Source organism: Trachypithecus francoisi, unplaced genomic scaffold, assembly GCF_009764315.1.
Source record: "Trachypithecus francoisi isolate TF-2019V2 unplaced genomic scaffold, Tfra_2.0 Lachesis_group1, whole genome shotgun sequence".
In the NCBI taxonomy this organism is placed as follows: domain Eukaryota; kingdom Metazoa; phylum Chordata; class Mammalia; order Primates; family Cercopithecidae; genus Trachypithecus; species Trachypithecus francoisi.
Genome location: NW_022681454.1, coordinates 140,267,103 through 140,290,632, shown reverse-complemented (window position 1 = coordinate 140,290,632; position 23,530 = coordinate 140,267,103). Strand labels below are relative to the sequence as shown.

The following is a 23,530-nucleotide window of genomic DNA, read 5'->3' as shown; positions in this document are numbered from 1 at the left end:
AATCAATTTTCTAAAAGCACACCAAGCTTTCCTTCTCAGAGCTGAGTGGGTGTCTGTCAGGCTCCCAAACGATAAGAATCATCCTAAGGTGGCCAAATAGACAAGACGCTGTGCCTTAAAACTTGCAAAGTTAATCTCAGACACTTGAGAATTAGAAATTCTTATTCTGGGTTCTCAACTCTACCCACCCTTGAATGGGCTTCAAAAAATCAGACTCACATTCCTTGACTGAAGAATGCACGTTCTCTATAAGAACATCCCATTTCCTTTGTAAATATATTTAGGAGCATTGTAAAAAGAAGTAAGAGCGGTGGAAGAACATCTACGATTTAGCTTTTTGGATCAGCTCAATCTATACAGACAACCAACAGAGACAAAAGTCTGCCCTTATGTCACCCCAAACAAATTCTACATCGCAAAGGCAATAGGCAAACAACAAGAAGATAATAAAATGACAAATTATTTTAACTGAAAATCCATCACATAATAAAACTAATGTGCTGTCTAAATCCAATAATTATCATTACTGACTAGATGTTAACCATTAAAAAGAGCTATCTCATTTGTAATTTTAACTCTGAAACCCTCTGCTGCACTCAAATACAAACTATAAATGCAAACAGGAAAGGACAGGGTTTTAACTGAAGTTAGAAGTAGCACCCCCACGCCCACTTACACTGTGATCACATTTAGTAACTTCACAAAAACAACTGAAGCCTTAATTCCTCCTGTGAAACAATTTCTTGAGGTTTTTAATCACTAGGGCTCTGCTGAAGATCTCTATTTCATCAGCCCCTCCTAGCGAAGCTGGATCCTTCCTTCCCTCTTAGAGTGCTGTTCCCGTGAGATTCTGAACTCCCTCATCAAGGGGTTTCCCCAACCCCACTGGGCAAACCCCAGCCCTGGCAGGCTCCTTTCCCCAGGGCTGCTGACTGGCCAGAGAGGAAGCAGCATGCTGGCCTGAGCTCATTAGAGATGATTAGTTCTACTTCAATCCGAATCTTGGTGTTGATTATTAACACAATTTTACTCCTTATGGTATCTACAGCACTCCTAAATGTAGATGTTCGGAAATGCACACTTCTAAATGTGAGTATAACCACAAAGACAAGAAGGTCAAAGACCTCGGTTCACCTTTATTTCTGATTCTTGGCTCTACAAAGCTACTTTGTACTGGAGTCCCCTACCTACGTGTTTAGCGTTTGTTTAAAAAGGAAGAGCAGAGAGAAGAAGTGGTCAGCCAGCTATAAAAAAGTGCCTGGGGTCAGGTGCAGTGGCTCACACCTGTAATCCAGCACTTTGGGAGGCTGAGGCGGGCAGATCACTTGAGGCCAGGAGTTGAGACCAGCCTGGCCAACATGGTGAAACCCCATCTCTATTAAAAATACTAACAATTAGCCAAGCATGGTGGTGCACACCTGTAATCCCAGCTACTCAGAAGGCTGAGGCACGAGAATCGCTTGAACCTGGGAGACACAGGTTGCAGTGAGCAGAGATCACGCCACTGTACTCCAGCCTAGGTGACAAAGTGAGACCCTACCTCAAAAATAATAATAATAATAATAAAGTACCCGAGGTAGAATTCCACTTGTAAAATTCTTCTTGAGCCCTCTAGTCACTCAGCTCTTTCTAGGATAGGCACCCCAAATCTCAGTCCCTCATTCAATATCTGTAAGCAATTGTCCCTGGGCCTTTTCCATTCAGAGCCATCCTGCCCCAGTCAAATAAAATTCAATTCCTTCTTTGGGTCTGTTCTTTCCCAAGTCCCCAAGCCTGGAGGGTTCTGCATCCCTCCTCTGATTTATGCAGAAATACTATTTCTTTCAAAAGCCTACATTTTGCAATTTATTTTCCTTTCAGAAGCTTTCCTTCACTACCTCTTACCCAAACCTTGAACCCCTCTTCCTTCCTCCATGCTCCTTGTAGGACCTGTGCTAAGTAATTCATTTGTTTGGTACTTGTTCATTGTGTTTTGTGACTGATTCTCACTTGCATTTCACAGGTAATGATAATCTCCTTGGCTATTTCCCAACTTCATAACCCATTTATGCTTGAGGTTGCAATTTTTTGAATGTTTACAATCAGACCTTGGCAATAACCTTGAGCAGTGGGATATAAATAACTCCCACATGCTTGGCGTTCCAATAATGGAACACTACACATAAATGGGATAATCTAATGCAGTTTTTTGAGACGGTGTCTTGCTCTGTCACCCAGATTGGAGTGCAATGGTGCAGTCTTGGCTCACTGTAGACTCCACCTCCTGGGTTCAAGTAATTCTCCTGCCTCAGCCTCCTGAGTAGCTAGAACTACAGGCATGTGCCACCACGCCAGGATAATTTTTGTATTTTTAGTAGAGATGGAGTTTCACCATGTTGGCCAGGCTGGTCTTGAAGAACTCCTGACCTCAAGTGATGCACCTGCCTCAGTCTCCCAAAGTGCAGGGACTACACGCATGAGCCACTGCGCCCGGCCATAATCTAATATAGTTTTAAATACGTTTTTAAATAGCACCTAAAGAATTGGGTTGAGTTCCATAAAAGTGCTTTTTTTTTTTTCTTTTTTTTGAGACGGAGTCTCGCTCTGTCGTCCAGGCTGAAGTGCAGTGGCGCCATCTCAGCTCTCTGCAAGCTCCGTCTCTTGGGTTCACGCCATTCTCCTGCCTCAGCCTCCTGAGTAGCTGGGATCACAGGTGCCTGCCATGAAGCCTGGCTTTTTTTTTTAGTTTCCTTTTTTGTATTTTTAGTAGAGACGGGGTTTCACTGTGTTAGCCAGAATGGTCTTGATCTCCTGACCTCGTGATCCGCCGCCTCGGCCTCCCAGAGTGCTGGGACTGCAGGCATGAGCCACCGTGCCCGGCCAAATGTGCTATTTTTAATAGGTGAAAAATAGTAAAATATCCACAGTGTTATATGGTTAAACTGAATATTTATATTGGAACTCAATAAATGTTCTTAAAATGTCTTCTTGTCACCTTCTACCTCAGGATATTTAAAAACTGCCCCAATATGTCTAAGTCTGTCTCTCTAAAACTTGTCAACAGTTTCTCCCCAAACTAATTAAGGGATTCAGTGCTTTTTCCAAATGTCAAGTTCCTATTATAAAAATAAAACATCATATTGTGTAACTAAAATAACAAAGAATTGTATGACATTTCTAGAAATGTAGCAGAAAAGAAGAATTCAGGTTGAATAATATCTTGAACTCACCTTCTTCTGTTGGATTAAACCCACAGATGTCACAAATACAACGAACCCACTTATTCATCTCCTCCTCGCTGTCTGCTACCAAGTAGAAAATCCGGTCAATAGTGTTGATATCAAAAATGTAGCTGTTTTCAAACTCTTTTTTGTTAAATGTCAATCCAGCATCTACTTGTTGACATAAATTTAAATCAATAATACGAATAGGCTTCTTGGCATGATCATTTTTGTAATATTCCAAAACATCTGGATCTCCAGTTAAACGGCCACTGCGTAACACGAACCATCTCCTCTTCCATGCCTAGAAACAAAACAAAAATATCCATTCAGTATTAACTTGAGATAATATTTTCAAGAAGATGCACATTTATCAAACTGATTTTACAAATGCATTGTTTAGAGAAAGTCACAATATGTGTGTGTGTGTTTGTGTGTGTGTTTTTACCACAGGATATCTGCCACTCTGCGAAGCAATGTTTACTAATAACTCAATTAACTTAATAATGTATATATATTCAGTATCTTCTATTAAATCTCCTGCTATATAATATCAAGGCAATAAATCAAGGAAGATTCAGTTTTTACTAAATATGAAAAAGTCATAGTTTCAACAAATGGTGTTAGGAAAACTAGAAATCCATGTGCAAAAGAATGAAGCTGGACATTATGTTAAGTAAAACAAGCCAGTCATAAAAAGACAAATATTGTATGATTCCACTTATATGAGGTAGTTCAAGTAGTCAAATTCATACAGACAGAAAGCAGAATGGTGTTTGTCAGCCCCTGTGGGGAGCTGGGGAATGGAGAGTTATTCTAGCATCTAATGGGCCTAGAGTTTTAGTTGAAGATAAAGTTCTGGAGTTGATGGTGGCCATGGTTGCAGTGGCGCTGTGATTGTATTAATACTTAATGCTAGTGAACTGTATATTAAAAATAGTTAAAATGATCAATTTTGTTATGTATATTTTGCCACAATTTTTTAAAAAGCAACAAATTTTCATGCGTTAGTATCATTCCATAAAGAATACACATAAAGCTGCTTCTTCGTAAGACTCCTACAGATTTTAAACATTTAAAAGGCTTCTCGTTTTTTTAGGTATAGTGGTAAGGAGTAGGGAGGGGAAAAAGGGTTTTGAAGCTTTTCTGGCTTCCTGCCTGGGAAGCAATCGATTGTGTCTCTCTTTTAGCCACACAGCCTGTTGTTCAAAGACTACACGAATAAGACCTGTATTCTTGAGTATGGGATTTAACTCTTTTTAATATTTCCCCTCCTCTTCCCAACAAACACACATGGGCAATCTGTACTACACTCATCATACACCCCCTCCACAGGTTCTGGTAAATTTTGAGTTTAATACTACACCTAGAGAAGAAGCCTAAAAATTATTTTACTATCACCCTCCCTAAATCTATGTTCACCAAATAATAAAAGCAGAACCAAATGACAAACAGTCTTCCTCATCAGCTTTTAACCCCAACATGTGTGCCTGGAAACAAACTTACACCTTACTCCTCTTTGAAATTCTTCCTCAGCTAGAGGAAGAGGCAGCTAGACAGAAAGAGGCCTATTTTAGCAAGTCTCAGTCATTTACTGAGAGACATTCTCTGCTCCAGATTCAACATTCTAGGTAAGATTGCCTCAAGAGGACACTCTGGGGCTGGGCACAGTGGCTCATGCCTGTAATTCCAGCACGTTGGGAGGCTGACGTGGGCAGATCTCTTGAGGTCAGGAGTTTGAAACCAGCCTGGTCAACATGGTGAAACCCGTCTCTACTAAAAAATACAAAAATTAGCTGGATGTGGTGGCAGGTTCCTGTAATCCTAGCTACTCAGGAGGCTGAGGCAGGAGAATGGCTTGAACCCGGAGTGGGAGGTTGCAGTGAGCTGAGATCACTGTGCTCCAGCCTGGACAGAACAAGACTCCTCCTCCTCAAAAAAAAAAAGAAAAAAAAAAAAAAGAAGAAGAAAGCAGGGCGGGGGTAGTGGGGACACTCTGGGAAGTGGAAAGACTCAGAAACAAGACATCTTATGAACCCCAGTGGAATAAAACATTCCCTTTGCTACTTGTGGGAAGGAAAACAAGTATATAATTCATTATTCCTACCTTCAAAGAATTGACTAATTGTGAAAAAGAAGTTTAACATACATGAAAATACTTGAGACTATAGCAACCCAGGCAAAATGTCTGCAGAGGTATTGCTAAATGAACAGGTATTCCTCTATAGAAAAATTTAGGCAATCCTTTAACAAGAGGATTACTAGAGAGACCACAAAGACCTAAAAACATTATATAGGTCTTTAATATCATCAATATTTTAAATTAACTTCTCATTCTTTGCCGAGCTCAAAGGAATATGTAAATAATTCGTGTCCGGGGGAAGGCAGGGTAGAATCCTATGGATGTTTTAGATAATATTGAAAGTCATAAAGTGTTGGATTCACATGATTTTAGCACTGTGTTCTGGAGTATAAAAATCCATTCATTGAATATGGATCTACTCACTGCAAAATAAATAAATATTCCCTCTTAGTAAAATTATGCCTCTATGGATACTTCCCTATCAAGCAGTAAGCTTTAAAAAGTAATGCAGAAATAAAGCAAAAGAATATAGAATATGATGTTATTTATGCAAGGCCCTCAAGAAATCGTATCTTTCAGTAAGTGATTTTTCCAGACAGTGAATCTTCATTTAAAGATGATGTATTTAAAGATACAGAAATGACTTTTTAAAACTTTATTGTCTTGCATGCAAATCTTTCTAAAATGCTTTACTACATTCTTCACCACACATAATCTATTCCCCAGTGATTCAGACTAAGTGTTCTAAGCATCCATTTCTTACTGCACTTTAAGAGGCTGTCAGAGGCTATTGTACTGTGTGGAGTGTCATTTGCCCCTATGGTATTAAATGGTACCATATTGCTGTGCTTGTGTAGCTCATCTTTTAAATACAGTTTCCTGTCTTTTTTCTCTCAATTTTTATCAACTGTCACTTTTCCCCTCCAATAATAGGGTTTATAGGAGGCTAACTCTTACCTGTCTCAGGGACTTTGCACATGTTTTCTCCTAAATACATTTTATTCCTTCCCTCACTTTTTGCCTGGCCAACTCCAACCTTCAGGGCTTCTCTTTCCTGACTACCCTCAACGCAACCAACTCCAGGGTAAAGTAAAGTAATAGCATAGTTTTAGAGATCCTATTACTTACCTACGTAGTGATTGTGTAATTTTGCAATTCAATTTTTCCTTGTATTTATTTGTGTAGTATCTAACTCCCCAAACAGACTGAACAGTTTAGTAAGATAGCGACCATGTCTGCTTTATTTGCCATAGCACAGGGCCTGGTACATAGAATATCTGTACAATAAATAAATAGAATTCTCCTGAGAGAGTAGACTTGTAAAATTTTTGAGATTACATTTGATACATGGGCCACAATGAAGAGAGTGCTTTCAAAGCATCTTCCATTTGAGAAAAAGAACTCCAATACTGAACATATACATAATAAAATAAACATAAATAAGATAACTTTACCAAAACACATGCACAAAACATCTTGGGAAAATGGCAAAAACAGAAAAGCATGAAACATGTCCTTTTGCTACAGCTTATGTGTCACTCTTTGTTTTCCAGCTAACTCTGGCTCCCCCCATTCATTCCTTGGTTTCCCTATTGAAATCACATTGTTAAAAATCAAAAAGTCCTTAGGAACTAAAACAAATAATCAAGAAATGAGTAGCAATGAATTGAGGTGCACTAGATATATTGGGCTAGCGATTAGAGGCTGAGTAGACATTATACAAGACGTGAACCCTTACGGCAGGAAATTACAGCATTAAAACACAGAACTTAGCCAAGCAGCACCTGCCATTTATTTATTTATTTTTAACATGGTCCAAATGTGACTGTTTGTCTCAGTCACAAAATGAGTCACCCTCATTGAATCTGGCACAGATTAAACTGGAAAACAAAAGCAATTACATAAACTACACACTTTAATAAGGCAGATACAAAGGTTCTCTGGATTATGGTACAAAGCACAATTTAGCCACAGAATAAAGCTTGATGCTCGACAAGAGAACTGACATCAGCACCCTTGCTAATCTCAGCACAAAAGCGTCTCTGTTTTGTCAGAGCACAAAACGGGCCCACATAAATCAGTCTTTGTTATCTGAAAATATCTGAGATTCTTAAAGTTTGTCCTATTTTTATCCTTGCTGCCTTGGTAGCTTGAGAGAAAGCCATACACTGCCTTGCCAATCCTGCAGAGCAGTAGCAGACAAAAAGGACAGACTTTCTAGAAACCTTCAAAACCAAATACTCAAAGTAATTTTAAAAGAAACTCAAACAAAAAATCATTTTAACGATTAGACTTCCATTACGAGCAGGTAATGAAGAAGCTGAAATTTGCAAGATGTCTGCATAGTTGAGAAGGACTATGTAAAAACTTATTTTGTAGCCATTTCTTATATGTAATAGTCACTCCAATTTTGAGTTGAACAAATAATGTTGTTAACAAGAAGTAAACAGTTAAGTCTGGATTTGGGGGTAACTTAAAAGTACCAATATCCGAAGCCAATTCCCTATGCTCCTGTGACTGCCTCCTGTGCCTACAGGTTAAAAGCCAAACTCTGGCAGGGTACACAGGGCCCTCCAATCAACTCGTGCCCCATCTCCACCCCTAAATCTTTCCAGCCTCACTTCTTGCCTCTCTGCCTTCCAACCACATTGGAAATATTTGTAGTTTCCCAAACACTCCACTCTGTCCTGCCTCTGACCTCTTGGCACAAAATCTACTCCCTAGATTTTAGCTCAGCCCTCTGGGGCACCATCCCTGAGCTGGCTCTGAGCTCTCCATTTCCACCTTGTTCCTACATCATTTGACATCTCTACATTTGAATTGTTACTGAGGGCTGAAGGCATTTTAACCTTTCTTCTTTCCTTTCCCATTGCCTAGCACTAAGGAGGTACTCGGTCAATGTCTGCTAAATATGCAATCAAAAATATTTGAGGCAAGGATTAAAAATACAGAAGTTCTCATTACTATTTATGCATTACAGGGATAGTGATATAACTGCGATCTGCCCAGCACATTCAAGAATTGGTCAGGCAAGCATAGAGGTGTGTATTTTAAAACTCTACAGACATAAAAGAGATGTTTTTAAACATCATTTTAAAAGAACTATTCTTTTAAACATTTTCTGTATTTAGCAAATTGGATATGCTAACCTGTAGAACTGTCACACTGAAGCTGGGTCTTAAGACAGGCTTTTCACACATCTTAGAGTATGGGTAAGAAAGTACTTACTGGCAAGAAAGTACAGATAGAGTCCCACTATTTGGTGGGAAGGAAATATATTTTAACCTGGATTAACCCCAAGCCATTAATGACTGTAACATTACTAACAAATTCACAAATTTTGCCTAATTAACCTAACTAGCAAATTGCTTCAGCTTTAAAGAAAAACATTGTAACTGCTGTACACCCCATTTTGTGAGTTCTCTGTGGTATAAATGACAACTCACATGCCTGGTGTGATGCTTGCCAAAATTCCCTAATCTTTTCCCTGTACCTTTACTGGAAGAGCTAATTATTGAGGAAGTAGCCAATATATGGGCAGGCAAGAGAGAAGATCAGAGAAGAGGTCGGGGCAGTCCATGGGTTCTCTAACCTGAACGCACATTAGAAATATCCGGAGAGCTTTGCTTCAAAAAAAAAAAAAAAAAAGCTTGGCGCTTCACTTCAGGCCAACTAGATTATAATGTAGGGGGGTGGGGATGAAGGGAATAGGCTGCTTTAAACACTTAACAGATGATTCTAATGTGCCACCAAGATTGAGAACCACAGATCCAATCAATAGGATTATATTGGTCATTAAAGTAAAATTTCCAAAAAAAAAACACAGGTCCTATCAAGCCTATGTCTCATTCTTCATCTTCTTATATTAATACCTTCTGCCCATGTCAGTGCTGTCTCTATCTTCCTATTTTTGTTCACAATATTTACCCCACTAGCAAATATCTTTCAAACCCAATTCATTCTTCAAGGTTCTTTTTTCCCAACCTTCCCCTTTCCTCCCCACACCCTCCCTTTCTATCACTGACAATCAATTACTGCTCTGTAATACCTCATGCATTGCTGTAGAATAGATTGGAATAGTCTATTATTTAACATTTTCAAACTCTCCAAACACTTACGAATTATTTTCCCAACTGGACATTAAGCTCCTTGAAAGCTAATTCTTTTTTTTTTTTTTTTTTTTGTATCTGCAACAGCACTTCACACATTGTAAGTGCTCAAAGCCTTGGTGAGATGTTGTCCATCAGAATAATCATCACAGAGAGCCACTGAGATTAAATAAAAAGACTTCAGATGGGAAAAAAAAGTTCAAAGTTGTTATTGAAGTCCACACTCCTTCAGTAAGATGGCATACATGGTTCTTCCAAACCATACTTACCTGTCTCATCTCTCCAATCTCTTACCTCCACAGATGGCCTCAGATAGCACCCACATGGTCCTTGTTGCTTTTTCAGTCTGAAATACCTTATCTCCCTCACCATGAGCTCCTACTCATCCTTCAAGAACTAGCTCAAGACCTGTTCTTTAAAGCTTTCCTCAACTCCCCCTGAGATAAGGCATCTGCTCCTGTTGCTCCGAGCTTTCAGCAATATCACACAAGTAGTCCATTAACAAGCCCATTCCCTTAAGCACTTGAAAAAGAACTCTGCTGACTGCATCTTGGGGTCTCTTGGTAGTTGTCAAGCCCTAACAAGGTATACCTTGTCCAGATAGCTGAAGAGCAACACTTTCTACATTCCTGAGCCAACTTCCCTTCTACCAGGAAGCCTCACCACTATAATTTTACTAACCCTTTCTTTTCCTGAGAAAGTGTGGGGGAAAAAGTACAGCAGAATTTTTTATTTTGAAATCTCTTGCCGGGCGCGGTGGCTCAAGCCTGTAATCCCAGCACTTTGGGAGGCCGAGATGGGCGGATCACGAGGTCAGGAGAACGAGACCATCTTGGCTAACATGGTGAAATGCCGTCTCTACTAAAAATACAAAAAAAAAAAAAAAAAAAAAAAAAAAAATTAGCCAGGTGAGGTGGCGGTCGCCTGTAATCCCAGCTACTTGCGAGGCTGAGGAAGGAGAATGGCGTGAACCCTGGAGGCAGAGCTTGCAGTGAGCTGAGATCCGGCCATTGCACTCCAGCCTGGGTGACAGAGCGAGACTCCGTCTCAAAAAAAAAAAAAAAAAAGAAGTATCTTAAAAGGTATTTCACAACGGATATTTAAGGAAAGACCATTACTGTGACTTCTTTAGTAGAATTCAAAATTTCAATATACTCTCAGAAATCTGTAAAACGTTGGGGTTGAAGATGTGTGTTTCACAAGATGAAAATGCTATTTTTCATAAGATAGGTTGTAATCTAAATTTTACCAGCAGAATAATGGTCAAATAAATTATGGAACAGCTACACAATAAAGCTAGGCAAGTCATTCAAAAAGTGACACAGATCTATACACATGAGCAATGCCCACAAGATAGCTGTTAAATAAAAAAAACAAAGTGCGGCATTGTACATGCAGTATATAATTCCATTTGTGTGAAATAACTGTGTGTTTGTACAAACACACACTATGTTTAGAGAACAGGTCTGGAAGGACACACACTAAGTTGTTAACTGTGATGACTAGGAATGGGCCAGATGAAAGGGCCAGATGAGTCTCATATTTTTATTTTATATACTTTGTTTTTCAAAATGTTTCCATTTATTGCTTTTATAGTTTTAAAAAATTATATGTTTAAAATAATCTAGGAATGATGTGCACAGAACAAAAAGTTTATGTGTATATGGAAATGCTATTTTATTGTTACTCTGCAATTAGTGAATGGATATTTAACTTTTCTTTTAAATATAGAATGCCAGGATACATGTGGAAGGAGTCTTAGCCAGGAAATAGCCTAGACAGATAAAGAGTAACGACTTTAAAGACTGGCACTTAGGGGGTTAAACAAATAAACAAGGAAAGTTGGGAACACTTAAAATAGAGGAATTAATTTATTTTTCTTTCCTTAAAGTCATTATAATATATTGCTTTAATTTTCTTTAAAAACCATGCAGTTAATGGTAATACATTTAGATATTTAAATATCTAAAAAAAGTACTTTGGGAATTACTTTGCCTATTAAAAATACTTCCATAATACTATTACTAGGGTAAATAAAATAAAGAAAAACAAATTAACCATGAAGCAGGGACAAAGGAAAACCATTTGCTTTAAAATACTTGAGTTGTTTTCCAGGAAGCACCATCTTTTCTCATAGAGCAAAATAAGGAAAAAACAGGCTCGGTGGAAGTTTCCACTCCACTGGCTCTATCATTATGATCATCTGTTCCAAACACACAGAAGCCTAAAATTTCCTGTTTTCAAACTATTGTCACCATTTTCTAGCCTTGTGCTATCTGAGCTAACTTTAGCTTAGTAATATAAACAAAAGAATACACCGAAAATAATGCAGAACAATGCCTAGATCTAAGCTTTCAACCATTCCATAAACTTAAGATATTAGAGTTTACATACATTGCCTGGATATAACAAATTAGTTGGAAATAAAACAATTTCATAAGAGGAAAAAAAATCAAATTTGACTCAGAAATACTACACTAGCTAGGGAAAGACTTAAGGAATTTTGACTTCTCAATAATAGTGCATATAATTTACTTGTTGAAACTACTGCTAAATTAATGTCTACCTCAAAGCCTAGGCATAAGCACTACATAAAATAAGCAAAAAGCCAAAAAAAAAAAAAAAAGCAATGACAAAAAACCCTTAGTATTTAATATACACAGGTGGTTCTTAAACCTTTTCTGCGTCATAGACTGCTTTGAGTATCTGATTAAAGTAATGAAAACTTTTCTTAGAAAAAAGGCATATAGGTAATATTGTACAGTTTTAAGGGTTCACAGGACCCTTGTTAACACGTTAAGAACCCTGAAAATAGGACTTGACTTTAATACATCTTACTACCGAGAACAATTTGGTATGAGGCTGGTATGCCTTGGACCCCAATTAGGAAAATTTATTTATTAAGTTCCACAGGAAAGTATGTCACCTCATGGCTGTATTAATTCTCATTACCGCATTGTGGGGCAAGCTGAGTATATTTTTACTTGAAAGTACCATTTCATTTCTCTCCTCATATTCCCAATTGTTGGGGCTGTGCCCACACTCTAACTCTGGTGGTTTTGCAAGCTTCCTTACCCTAACCAAGAGGAGGCTGAAAAAGTGAGAAACTGGCTGGGAGCCAAACAAAGTTAAACATGCAATGTTCCATGTGAGTAGGATGGTGGCCTGGGGTGACTCACAGCTCAGTGTGTACTGGGAAGAAAGGCCACTGGCCTTGGGTCCACTGGAGCTCACCCTTTTCTTACCACCATGTGCAGTCAGTCAGTGAGCTCAGGTCAGGATGTGGGCAGAGGAAAATGGGGACACAGAGTTCACTTCATCTTTTGAGACTGGCTTTTGGCCTACTTCTGGCCAAGACAAGAGTTAGTTGGAGTTTACATGCAATCTGGCCAGCTAGAGATTTGGAACATGAGTTGCAGCTAGTGAAGAACAAGTCTTCTGCTCATTTCCCTAAGAACTTGTGGAGGCAGAAGTGGTGCAAATGTCCAGGCAGATTCCTACCAATCTAGCTGAGTACAGCAAAAAATGCAATAAAAAACCCTGAGCACTGCCATGAGCTCCAAAACATGTCCACAGTCATTGAGCTATTCCATTTCTAGGACTCTCACCTAAGGAAATAATGAAAAAAAAAAAAATGTGGCTAAATACCTAGGCACCAAAATATTCTATAAGTAAATATTTGAAATGATCTAAATAGTCAACAGAAGGTAGGATGATCAACTATCCCAGTTTTCCTGAGACTATTGTCGTTTTAGCTCTGCAAGTGCCACATCCTAGAAAATGGCTCAGTCCGGAGCAAACCCAGATGGTTGGTCACAGTAGGAAACTGAGTAAATAAACGATGATATACCACCACACAGGAGTCTTACACAGCCATCAAAGTGATGCTTAGGAATGTCTTTTTTTTTTTTTTTAAGAGTTTTTTTTCTCCCCATGGTTTGCAAAATTCCCAAAATACTGAGAGATCATGGTAAGAAACTCATATTTTCCATTTGGAGTAGATGGAATTTGGTGTGAAGGAATACTGACAACACCTTTCTTTCTGCAAATTCTGGCTCCCCTCTCACCTCGGCCAGGTCCAGCTGACTACTCCAAAATGTTCACAGTACCTTGTGCAAACCTCCATCATAGCACTCTCCCTTGGCATTTCAATCAACCCTTTGTACAGCTGCTTTCCTCCCCCAAGACTCTGTCTTATTCCTCTTTAAGTGTTCAGCATAGTGTACAGCATGCAAGGACTTGGTGGTTAAAAGGCATGGGTAGTAACTGTTGCCTGAATAAATGAACAAATGAATGAATGTCTTCATTCATTTGGTAATGATGCTGTCTCTGTTCTTCACTAACTTGGCCTTCAGGTATAATGGATGATGTAACAAACCAATAGTGGGTTTTCTTATTGTTGTAAGAATTCAGCCATAAACTCTCAAATCTCCAGCCCACAAGGCTCAGTGAACAAAAAGTGAAACTAACTTAATCAGGGAATAAGTCAATATGAACCCTGGGAGACTGAAACCGTGCCAATATGTTAATATTAGGTGCCTACAACTTCACAGTGCCTACAGTACTATGAGAAGGCCCACACATTTTAGTCATTGAATATTATCTGATAGCATTTTTATGTATATATACATATACAGTCTCTCTCTCTCTGTATATCCATACATTTGTGTGTGTGTGTGTGGTGTGTGTGTGTGTGTAGTATGTGTGCGTGTGTGTAATGACTTCCCAGTCTCTCAGAGGGCAGAATGTAACATCATCACAGAGAATAAGGATAAAATGGCATATGGTATGAAGTATAATGTCAATGTCCATTTGACGTTTAATAACGTCTTGTTTAAATAAAGAACAAGACCATGAGAAAATAAATGTTTTTTATGCAGCAGAAAATTCATGTCATCTCTCAAATTAAAGACATAATCTTCCTGCAGAGAGGCAAATTCTAACTGCAGTTTTAGAGCAGTGCTGTCCAACAGAACTTTCTGTGATAATGATAATGGCTGTGCTGACCATCACAGGATTCATTAGCCACATGTGACTACAAAACTTGAAAAGTGGCTGATGCAACTGAGGAACCGATTTTCTAACTTATTTAATTTAAATTTAGTCACATGTGGCTAGCAGCTATCATATGGACAATGCAGTTTGTTTTTGGTTTTGAAACAGGGTCTCGCTCTGTTGCCCAGGCTGTGTGCAATGGTGCAGTCACAGCTCACAGCAGCATCAACCTCCTGGGCTCAAGCAATCCTCCCACCTCAGCCTTTCCGGTAGCTGGGACCACACGTGCATGCCACCACGCCTGGCTAACTTTTCAATTTTTTGGTAGAGATTAGGTCTCAGTGAGTCGCCCAGGTTGGACAGTGCAGTTTTAAAGGATATTTCTTCAGCTTAAGAGACAAGCAAGATCAATTGCTGAAGAAGGTACAGCTCTAATAATAAAATCCACAACAAATATTTAAATTATGTAATGCTATTGTAAGCAGTTGTGCCTGAGATCCTAACAAGTATGTGGGTCTATTTCCTAATTTCACCGTGTTCCACAAACTTACTCTTTCCTAAAAATATGTCTCATATGTTGTTATTATCATGATTAGGAAAGGAAATGCTTACTTAAATAAAATTGATTATTAATAAAACACCAATGACAATCTAGAATTTCTCAATGAAAATTTATCTTCAAAAAATGAACTGATTCTAAATTATATTTCTTGTTCAGCTATCCAATCCAAAATAATTATTTCTGGGTTAGAACTACTGTTTTGAGTCTCCAGCAAAACAAAACATTCCCATTTTCTTTTCTGAGTTTCTTATTGAACATTCACCACAATTTACAACAAAATAAAACGCTGCTATATTAAGATTTGGATCACTGTTTAAAAACAACACTTTCACATTAAGAACTAGAGGGAAAACACTGAAGTGTTACAAATCAAATTTCAAATTTCCATAATTACATTTATATGTAAAAAGCCAAAATAATGCTTAAATATCATTTTCTTCTGAACATAAAACTCAGTCTAAAGCTCCCAGAACAAGATATATGGCAATGAAAAGTTTCTTTAGAAAGACATCCTTCCAAGGAGATAAATTATGCATTCTGGAGCCACTGACTATAAACTACATTAAGTCCAATAAGCAAGAATGAATAACTTCATCTAAAGAGAAGGACTAAGTACAAGGTTGAATGCAAGAAAAAAATTATGGCACAGATAATAAAATCAAGATGTCTGATGCAAATGTGGAAGGCTCAGCCCAAGTGCCCATAATGACGTCTCCCTCTTTCCCCATGTGGGCTAGGGGTGTCACCCTTTCATAAAACATGATTCTTGGAGGAAAATGATTCTTCATGCATGCACCATGCAGAAAATCATCTCACCATACAAGAAAAATGATTGCCTATTTATTTCTTTTTGTTTTCAATAAATCCAAGTGCCATCTTGCCTTTTTTATGGTGTTTTGCTCCTAAAATGAGCCCAGCTTTCTTTTTTCTGTCAACTTTTCATCTCCCTCTACACTACCCAAGCCTCATAACCTTTGGTCAACAGGAAATAGATACAATGGACTGAAAAGAACAGTGGTTGTAAGGATTTGTATTGTATATGCATGATTTAATGCTTGAGGACAAGGAGAGAAGTGTTGAAGGAAAAGAGAAAATGACTTGCTACTTCTGCCAGAGAAATAACAGTGCCATCTGGCAGAACCCAACTCATCTTGTGCTCCAAGCAAAATTGTTACCAGTTCACAAAGCTTAAAAAAAAAAATAAAGAAGAAGAAAAAAGAAAACAAGTACACATACAATCACCCATATAGATAGGTTAGATTAGATTAGATTAGATAGACCATGTGCAGTTGACACAAGATAACTTACACACTCATCTGCTTTCAACATGTTAGAAACCCAGTGAGACAACCCGAGTCATTCAGAAAGTGCTGGCATCTGAGGTAATAGACAACAACCAACTGTGTCTGACTTGCCAACTTGGAAGTTCACTAAAGTCTGTAAAAGCTAAAAATAACCACATAAACATGTTTACGGCATTTTAAAAATACAGGATCTGCACTGTCTTCTAAATATAAACTTTGAGTTTGGAGCACAGGGATTGGCTTTGGGTTTAAGTAGATGTCATCTGGACATCCCACATTTCACCACAGAATTTCACATTTCAGTATTTTACTTTAAATATACAATTGTTGGTATTTAACTAGAATGAAGAAGGGTAGGACAGGGGAAGGTGAACAAGAAAGGAAAAGATGGTACCTATTCCCCCATTTAATTAGAGGGCTTCAAAATACCATACATCTCCAACTCTTTGTGGTGGAACCTGACCTTCATGAAATTCTGAAGGAAGTTATCTGGCCTGTATTTTTCCACTCAACACATCCCCTCTCCAATCCAGTGATCTCTTCCCCATTCCTCATTCCTAAGACTGTAGATGCTGGTGAAATAGAGAAAAGTAGGCCAGAAGTCAAGTGGAACACAGATACATATGCTATGAACACAGACAAAAGTCCTTATATCCCAAATGGTACATAAGGGTAGGCATGTTAAAGACAACAATTCTATTTGTTGTTCTGTTCCTGGAAAAGCTAGATAATTCTAAATCAAACACAGGGAAAATTTTCCAACTAAAATCCGTAATGCTTGAATCAACCTGGATTGCCTAGGGCAATTATTCTAAGATTATGAAGGATTCAAAGGAATATTTTATTAGTGTAGACAAAAGTCTATTTGGTCCCTATAATTTATGTGAAATCACTCTTAGCACTGGATAGCATTGGTTTAAATTTTATCTCATCTTTAATTCTAAGAAATCTTTTTTTTTTTTTTTTTTTTGAGACGGAGTCTGGCTCTGTCGCCCAGGCTGGAGTGCGGTGGCCGGATCTCAGCTCACTGCAAGCTCCACCTCCCGGGTTCACGCCATTCTCCTGCCTCAGCCTCCCGAGTAGCTGGGACTACAGGCGCCCGCCTCGTCGCCCGGCTAGTTTTTTGTATTCTTTAGTAGAGACGGGGTTTCACCGTATTAGCCAGGGTGGTCTCGATCTCCTGACCTTGTGATCCGCCCGTCTCGGCCTCCCAAAGTGCTGGGATTACAGGCTTGAGCCACCGCGCCCGGCCAATTCTAAGAAATCTTAAAATTTTAGCAGCTGTTAAAAAGAAGAGGAAAAAAAAAACCCTGCAAACATAAGCTTAGCTTATACTTATATATCATAAATTTTAAATGTCTTTGCCTCTTAAAGTACTATGGTGGAGTCTATTATTTCTGAAGGTTGTCCGATATCCAAGCAAAGTGTTCTCCAGAAAAAAAATCATGTAAGCTATATGGGCATTTACTTTAACAAATTTATTTTTAATAAAAAGCTAGCAACAACGTCAACTGAAAAGTGAGGGGGAAAATTATACATAATCCTGCCACCATTAAAAAATCTATTTCTCCATATTTTCATCTAATCTTTATTCATATCATACATACTTTTAAGTAGCTAGTTTTTAAAATAAGGATGAATATATCTTTGGTTTCATGAGCCACACAACCTTCTGAAGCAGGTTTAAAATTTTAATTCCTTAATTTTCCACCTATTGTGACTTTTCCCAAGTCTTGCTTATCATTCTAGAATTATGGAGGAAAAGATGAAGCCCTCACTGAAATGCTTCCTGAAACCCATAAAGAAAATGCATTTCATGATTATAAAAACACTAGATATTTATTTACTTCCTAACTCAACAAAGCATCCCAAAAACATTCTAGCATTTAAGATATTTAATTATGGCCGGGCGCAGTGGCTCAAGCCTGTAATCCCAGCACTTTGGGAGGCCGAGACGGGCGGATCACGAGGTCAGGAGATCGAGACCATCCTGGCTAACATGGTGAAACCCCATCTCTACTAAAAAATACAAAAAACTAGCCAGGCGAGGTGGCAGGCGCCTGTAGTCCCAGCTACTCGGGAGGCTGAGGCAGGAGAATGGCGTGAACCCGGGAGACGGAGCTTGCAGTGAGCCAGGATCCGGCCACTACACTCCAGCCTGGGCGACAGAGCGAGACTCCGTCTCAAAAAAAAAAAAAAAAAAAAAAAAAAAAGATATTTAATTATAACTCAATGAATGTTCTGTTAGGCCTTGCCCAGTCTGGTATAGAATGCAGTTGATGCTCTAAGCAAATAATGACTAAAACAAATCTGTATAATCCTCTCAACAGAAATGTTATCCCCTTGTTTACCAACAATTGCAATCTCACAGTGTGTGGGATGATTTATTAAATCTAATAGATGAATAATTTATTCCAAAAAAAAGATCTCTTGATACTTCAATTTATGTTAAACATTGTAACCTAAAGACAGTCTCAGAAAAAAAGTCAGCTTCACTCCTAGACAATTTAAGTGTTTATACTTTAAAACTTTACTAGACAACCTATTTATAGTTATCTACAAAGATAACTGTTCCAAACTAGAGAGAAACTTGAGAAAACAAAACACATCTGTAGTTAAAATAAGTTTTATGATATAAAAAAAGAAATAAAAACAAAAACACCCTTCTGTATTTTGCTGAATAACTGACCACAAAGAGGCAAAGCAATGATTTTTTTTTTTTTTTTTTTGAGATGGAGTCTTGCTCCGTTGCCCAGGCTGGAGTACAGTGGTGTGATCTAGGCTCACTGCAACCTCTGCCTCCCAGGTTCAAGTGATTCTCCTGCCTCAGCCTCCCAAGTAGCTGGGATTACAGGTGTGTGCTGCCACACCCAGATAATTTTCTGTATTTTTAGTAGAGATGGGGTTTCATTGTGTTGGCCAGGCTGGTCTTGAACTCCCAACCTCAGGTGATCTGCTTGCCTCAGCCTCCCAAAGTTCTGGGATTACAGACGTGAGCCATTGCGCCCAGCCATTGCTTGACTTTCATTTAAAGAGTCTGTAACCCCAGGTTGGCTAAAGTAAATACATTTTTGGTAACTGGAATTGATTCTTGCTGGAGCAAAGATAAAGGAAGAATTAAAAATAAAAAATAAAAAGTCTTCAGCTAGCCTCCCAAGACATGGCATAGATTAAGAAGGGGAACATATTCTCTCACAACTGAAGCCTCAACTCCAGCTCCATATGGCATTCTAATCATTATGAGCTGTTATAAAGGAATCATTAGAAATAAAAACCACCCAGCATTAGCCATCAAGAATCTCTTCTGTTTCCTTTCACAGCCTAGTCTTTTCACCAAATGGCTTAGGAGGCAGCCATAACTACCCCCTTTCTATACTCAATCATCCAGGCTCTTTCTCTTCGCTGCTGTATTTTCAAAACTTAACACATGGACACGTGCCTGACAAAAAGTAGAGACTCAGGCCAGGCATAGTGGCTCACGCATGTAGTCCCAGCACTTTGGGAGGCCAAGGAGGGTGGATCATTTGAGATCAGGATATCAAGACCAGCCTGGTCAACATGGTGAAACCCTGTCTCTACTAAAAATACAAAACAATGAGCCAGGCGTGGTGGCACACACCTGTAATCTGAGCTACTGGGGAGACTGAGGCATGAGAATCACTTGAACCCAGGAGGCGGAGGATGCAGTGAGCCGAGATCACACCACTGCACTCCAGCCTGGGTGATAGAGTGAAATCCTATCTCAAACAAACAAACAAACAAAAAAAGTAGAGACTGAATTTAGTGTGGATGGGTAAACAAAATAGGGATCGTCATTACAGTCATAAATACACAACTAAGTGTTCGTTATTACGTGGTTCACTGGTAGACATACCAGAAAAAAAATAAAAAATTACTATGACAACGAATTTTAAAATTACCATTAAACTTGTGGAAACGTTTATATTTTACATGTAAAAATAAGTGTGCTAAAAATCACTTTGAGTGCCCTTATAAGAAGGACAAATGAAGGAAAAGACTTTCCCCCACAGTATGGAGAAGGAGCAGCAAACATGTCACATAAATGTATACTGGATGCAGTGTATTGATACGGGTTTCTTTTCTTCTCTATTATTTTGTCTGCCCCCTAGTGGAGTGCTTATGAGCAGGGAAAATTTCAAAAAAGGCAAAATGTGGGAAAACAAACAAAAACACAACAACAATATAAAACACAAAGCACAAAGAGGTTACCTGTACTTTGAACTGCAAATCAGTCACTCAAAAACAGAAAGATTACTTATGAATTCCTATTAAACACTTTTGTCCTAGAAACAGAACTTTTGTTTAAACTTGGGTAGGTCAACTATTTCCTTGTGCACCTTTGGACTTTTGATCATTGCCTTTTAAGGAAAAGCTGACATCTTTGATTGCATCTAGGTAGTATATTGCTTTCTTAATATTTAAGAAGACAATTTACTGGCTGCTAGTTTCTAGATTGACATGGTCTGGCCACTTTTGGTTTTCAGATGTCCTAGACATGAATAACAAACAAAATCATTTCCATAAAGACAACTCTGAAAAATCTAAGATTTCATTTCCACAGTATTTCAAAATCAAAGAACAGGTAAAGTAAAAGACACATGGTTCAGTGATGGCAGACTGTGTGACTCCTACCAGAAAGCACACTCATCTAGACAGGGATCTTTCTGTCTAGAAAGGGTGTGGGTTTTGTCTGTCTCTCCTCTAAACCAGCTGCCCATTTTACTTAATTTATTTTTCTTATAAAGATGAGATTTCCTCATGTTGCTTAGGTTGGTCTCGAACTCCTGAGCTCAAGCGATCCTCCTGCCTCAGCTTCCCAAAGTGCTGCCTCAGCTTCCCAAAGTGCTGGGATTACAGATGTGAGTCACTGCACCCGGCCAGCTGCCCATTTTATACTAGAGTTTTGTACTAACATACACAGTTATTTAAATATAAAGATAACAGACACTACAACTAATTTATGTAAACAACCAATCAGATGGCCCCCCTACCCACCTACCCCCTACCATGATTAGTGACATAAATGTTCAAGACAGACAGCCAGGGTTACACAAATGACACACACTGAACAAAACATCAGAAAATCATCCCGAAAGGGAGATACAAGTAGTGGATATAGTTTCTGGTCTTAAATGATTCAGTGTTCTATTTCTTGATTTCTAGAGCAAACAGAATGCATAAGTCATGATTATTATAAACAAAATGATTTGTAGAGGCAATTCTACATTTTCTCTCATATTTAAGTACTTGAACATATAAAACTTCCCCCTGCAACAGCAGAAATTCTGCTTCTAAAAACTGTGTAAAAATCAAATGAGAGAGCCACACAAAAAAATATTCTGAAATGAATAAATGTACTAAAATAAGCAGAGTTTATTTTCTTAATTACCATTTTAACAGCCTTCACAAAAGTGCATTAGTGTGGTAATTTTGGCAGGTTCTAAAAGCAGTGAGCTTCCAATGATTCATGACTACATCTTACATGTATATAGTATCAGCTTCAAACACCCTCACCAGCTTTTTCATGGAGGAAAGAGAGTAGCCTGAATCAGAGTAGATGAAGTATTCAAAGGTTTATTTTAATAAGCAAATGCTCAGGATAGAGGAACCCAGGACTTGAATGTGTCTGTTCTCAGACTGTTGTGAATGGTACGGAAGGTGGGAGGGATGAGGAATGAGCCTACATCCATCTTCCTCTGTTCATTTATCTTTTCCCTTTGGACAAAACCCTTCAGCCACAGAAAGCCTCAAGGAAGACAGAATAACTCTTCTGCTTCTAAGTCCTTTTTCCTGTCTCTGCCATTGCTCGTATCTCTATTAGAAAGGCTCATCATCACTTGCCATCAGAGAAATGCAAATCAAAACCACAATGAGCTACCATCTCACACCAGTTAGAATGGCAATCATTAAAAAGTCAGGAAACAACAGGTGCTGGAGAGGATGTGGAGAAATAGGAACACTTTTACACTGTTGGTGGGATTGTAAACTAGTTCAACCATTATGGAAAACAGTGTGGCGATTCCTCAAGGATCTAGAACTAGATGTACCATATGACCCAGCCATCCCACTACTGGGTATATACCCAAAGGATTATAAATCATGCTGCTATAAAGACACATGCACATGTATGTTTATTGCAGCACTATTCACAATAGCAAAGACTTGGAATCAACCCAAATGTCCATCTGTGACAGACTGGATTAAGAAAATGTGGCACATATACACCATGGAATACTATGCAGCCATAAAAAAGGATGAGTTTGCGTCCTTTGTAGGGACATGGATGCAGCTGGAAACCATCATTCTTAGCAAACTATCACAAGAAGAGAAAACCAAACACCGCATGTTCTCACTCATAGGTGGGAACTGAACAATGAGATCACTTGGACTCGGGAAGGGGAACATCACACACTGGGGCCTATCATGGGGGGGGGGATTGCATTGGGAGTTATACATGATATAAATGATGAATTGATGGGTGCTGACAAGTTGATGGGTGCAGCACACCAACATGGCACAAGTATACATATGTAACAAACCTGCACGTTATGCACATGTACCCTACAACTTAAAGTATATATATAAAAAAAAAAGAACTCCAAAAAAAGTTAAAAATTAAAAATAAAAATATATTTAAAAAGTGGAACTAAAAAAAAAAAAAAAGAAAGGCAAGAAAAGTCAAATTTCATGCAGGGACCGCAGAAAGATATATTTTAATTATCAAGGTTCATATGTCAGGAGGAAGAAGGTGGGGGAATTTCACAGCTCTCTACACTTGGATATGGATGCTTGGGTTGATTTTTAGCCCTTGTCTGTTTTACTGCCAAAGTACAGAGGATAAAATAGCTCAAATAATTTGTTTTCTTAAAATTCCCTATTTTTAGATAATGACATCACCACTAAGTTTTAAATACACCAACATTATGATATAATTCTTAAAGTATGTTTATACATCTAATTTAATGTTTTGGAGTCTGTTCAAATTATTCATTAAAATGAGTAACAGGAAAAAAACAATGAAGCAGCAGCTGTTTCATCTGTACATCTGATTTGTAGCATGTAGTGTATTTATAGTTAAATAGAGCAAAATGGGCTACTCAAAAGAATTTTTCCCACTCCCAAATAATTAATTATATTGTAAAAATCACTGCAGTATCATTATTATAGAATTAAGTTTATACAAGCAGGACTAACCTTTTTGTGTGCTCTGAAATTAAATTACAGCATTAATCACAACGTGTAATCATATTTTTTGT

At 38.3% G+C, this 23,530-nt stretch overlaps 1 protein-coding gene across 4 annotated transcripts in view; it reads right to left on the bottom strand.

Moving 5' to 3' along the window:
* GAB1 (GRB2 associated binding protein 1) overlaps nucleotides 1-23,530 on the bottom strand; it is a 132,649-nt gene that overhangs the window by 47,371 nt on the left and 61,748 nt on the right. For all 4 annotated transcript variants that reach the window (XM_033215359.1, XM_033215356.1, XM_033215358.1 and 1 more), the window contains exon 2: nucleotides 3,210-3,504. In XM_033215359.1, the coding sequence (XP_033071250.1) occupies nucleotides 3,210-3,504 (295 nt within the window). The remainder of the gene's footprint in view (nucleotides 1-3,209; nucleotides 3,505-23,530) is intronic.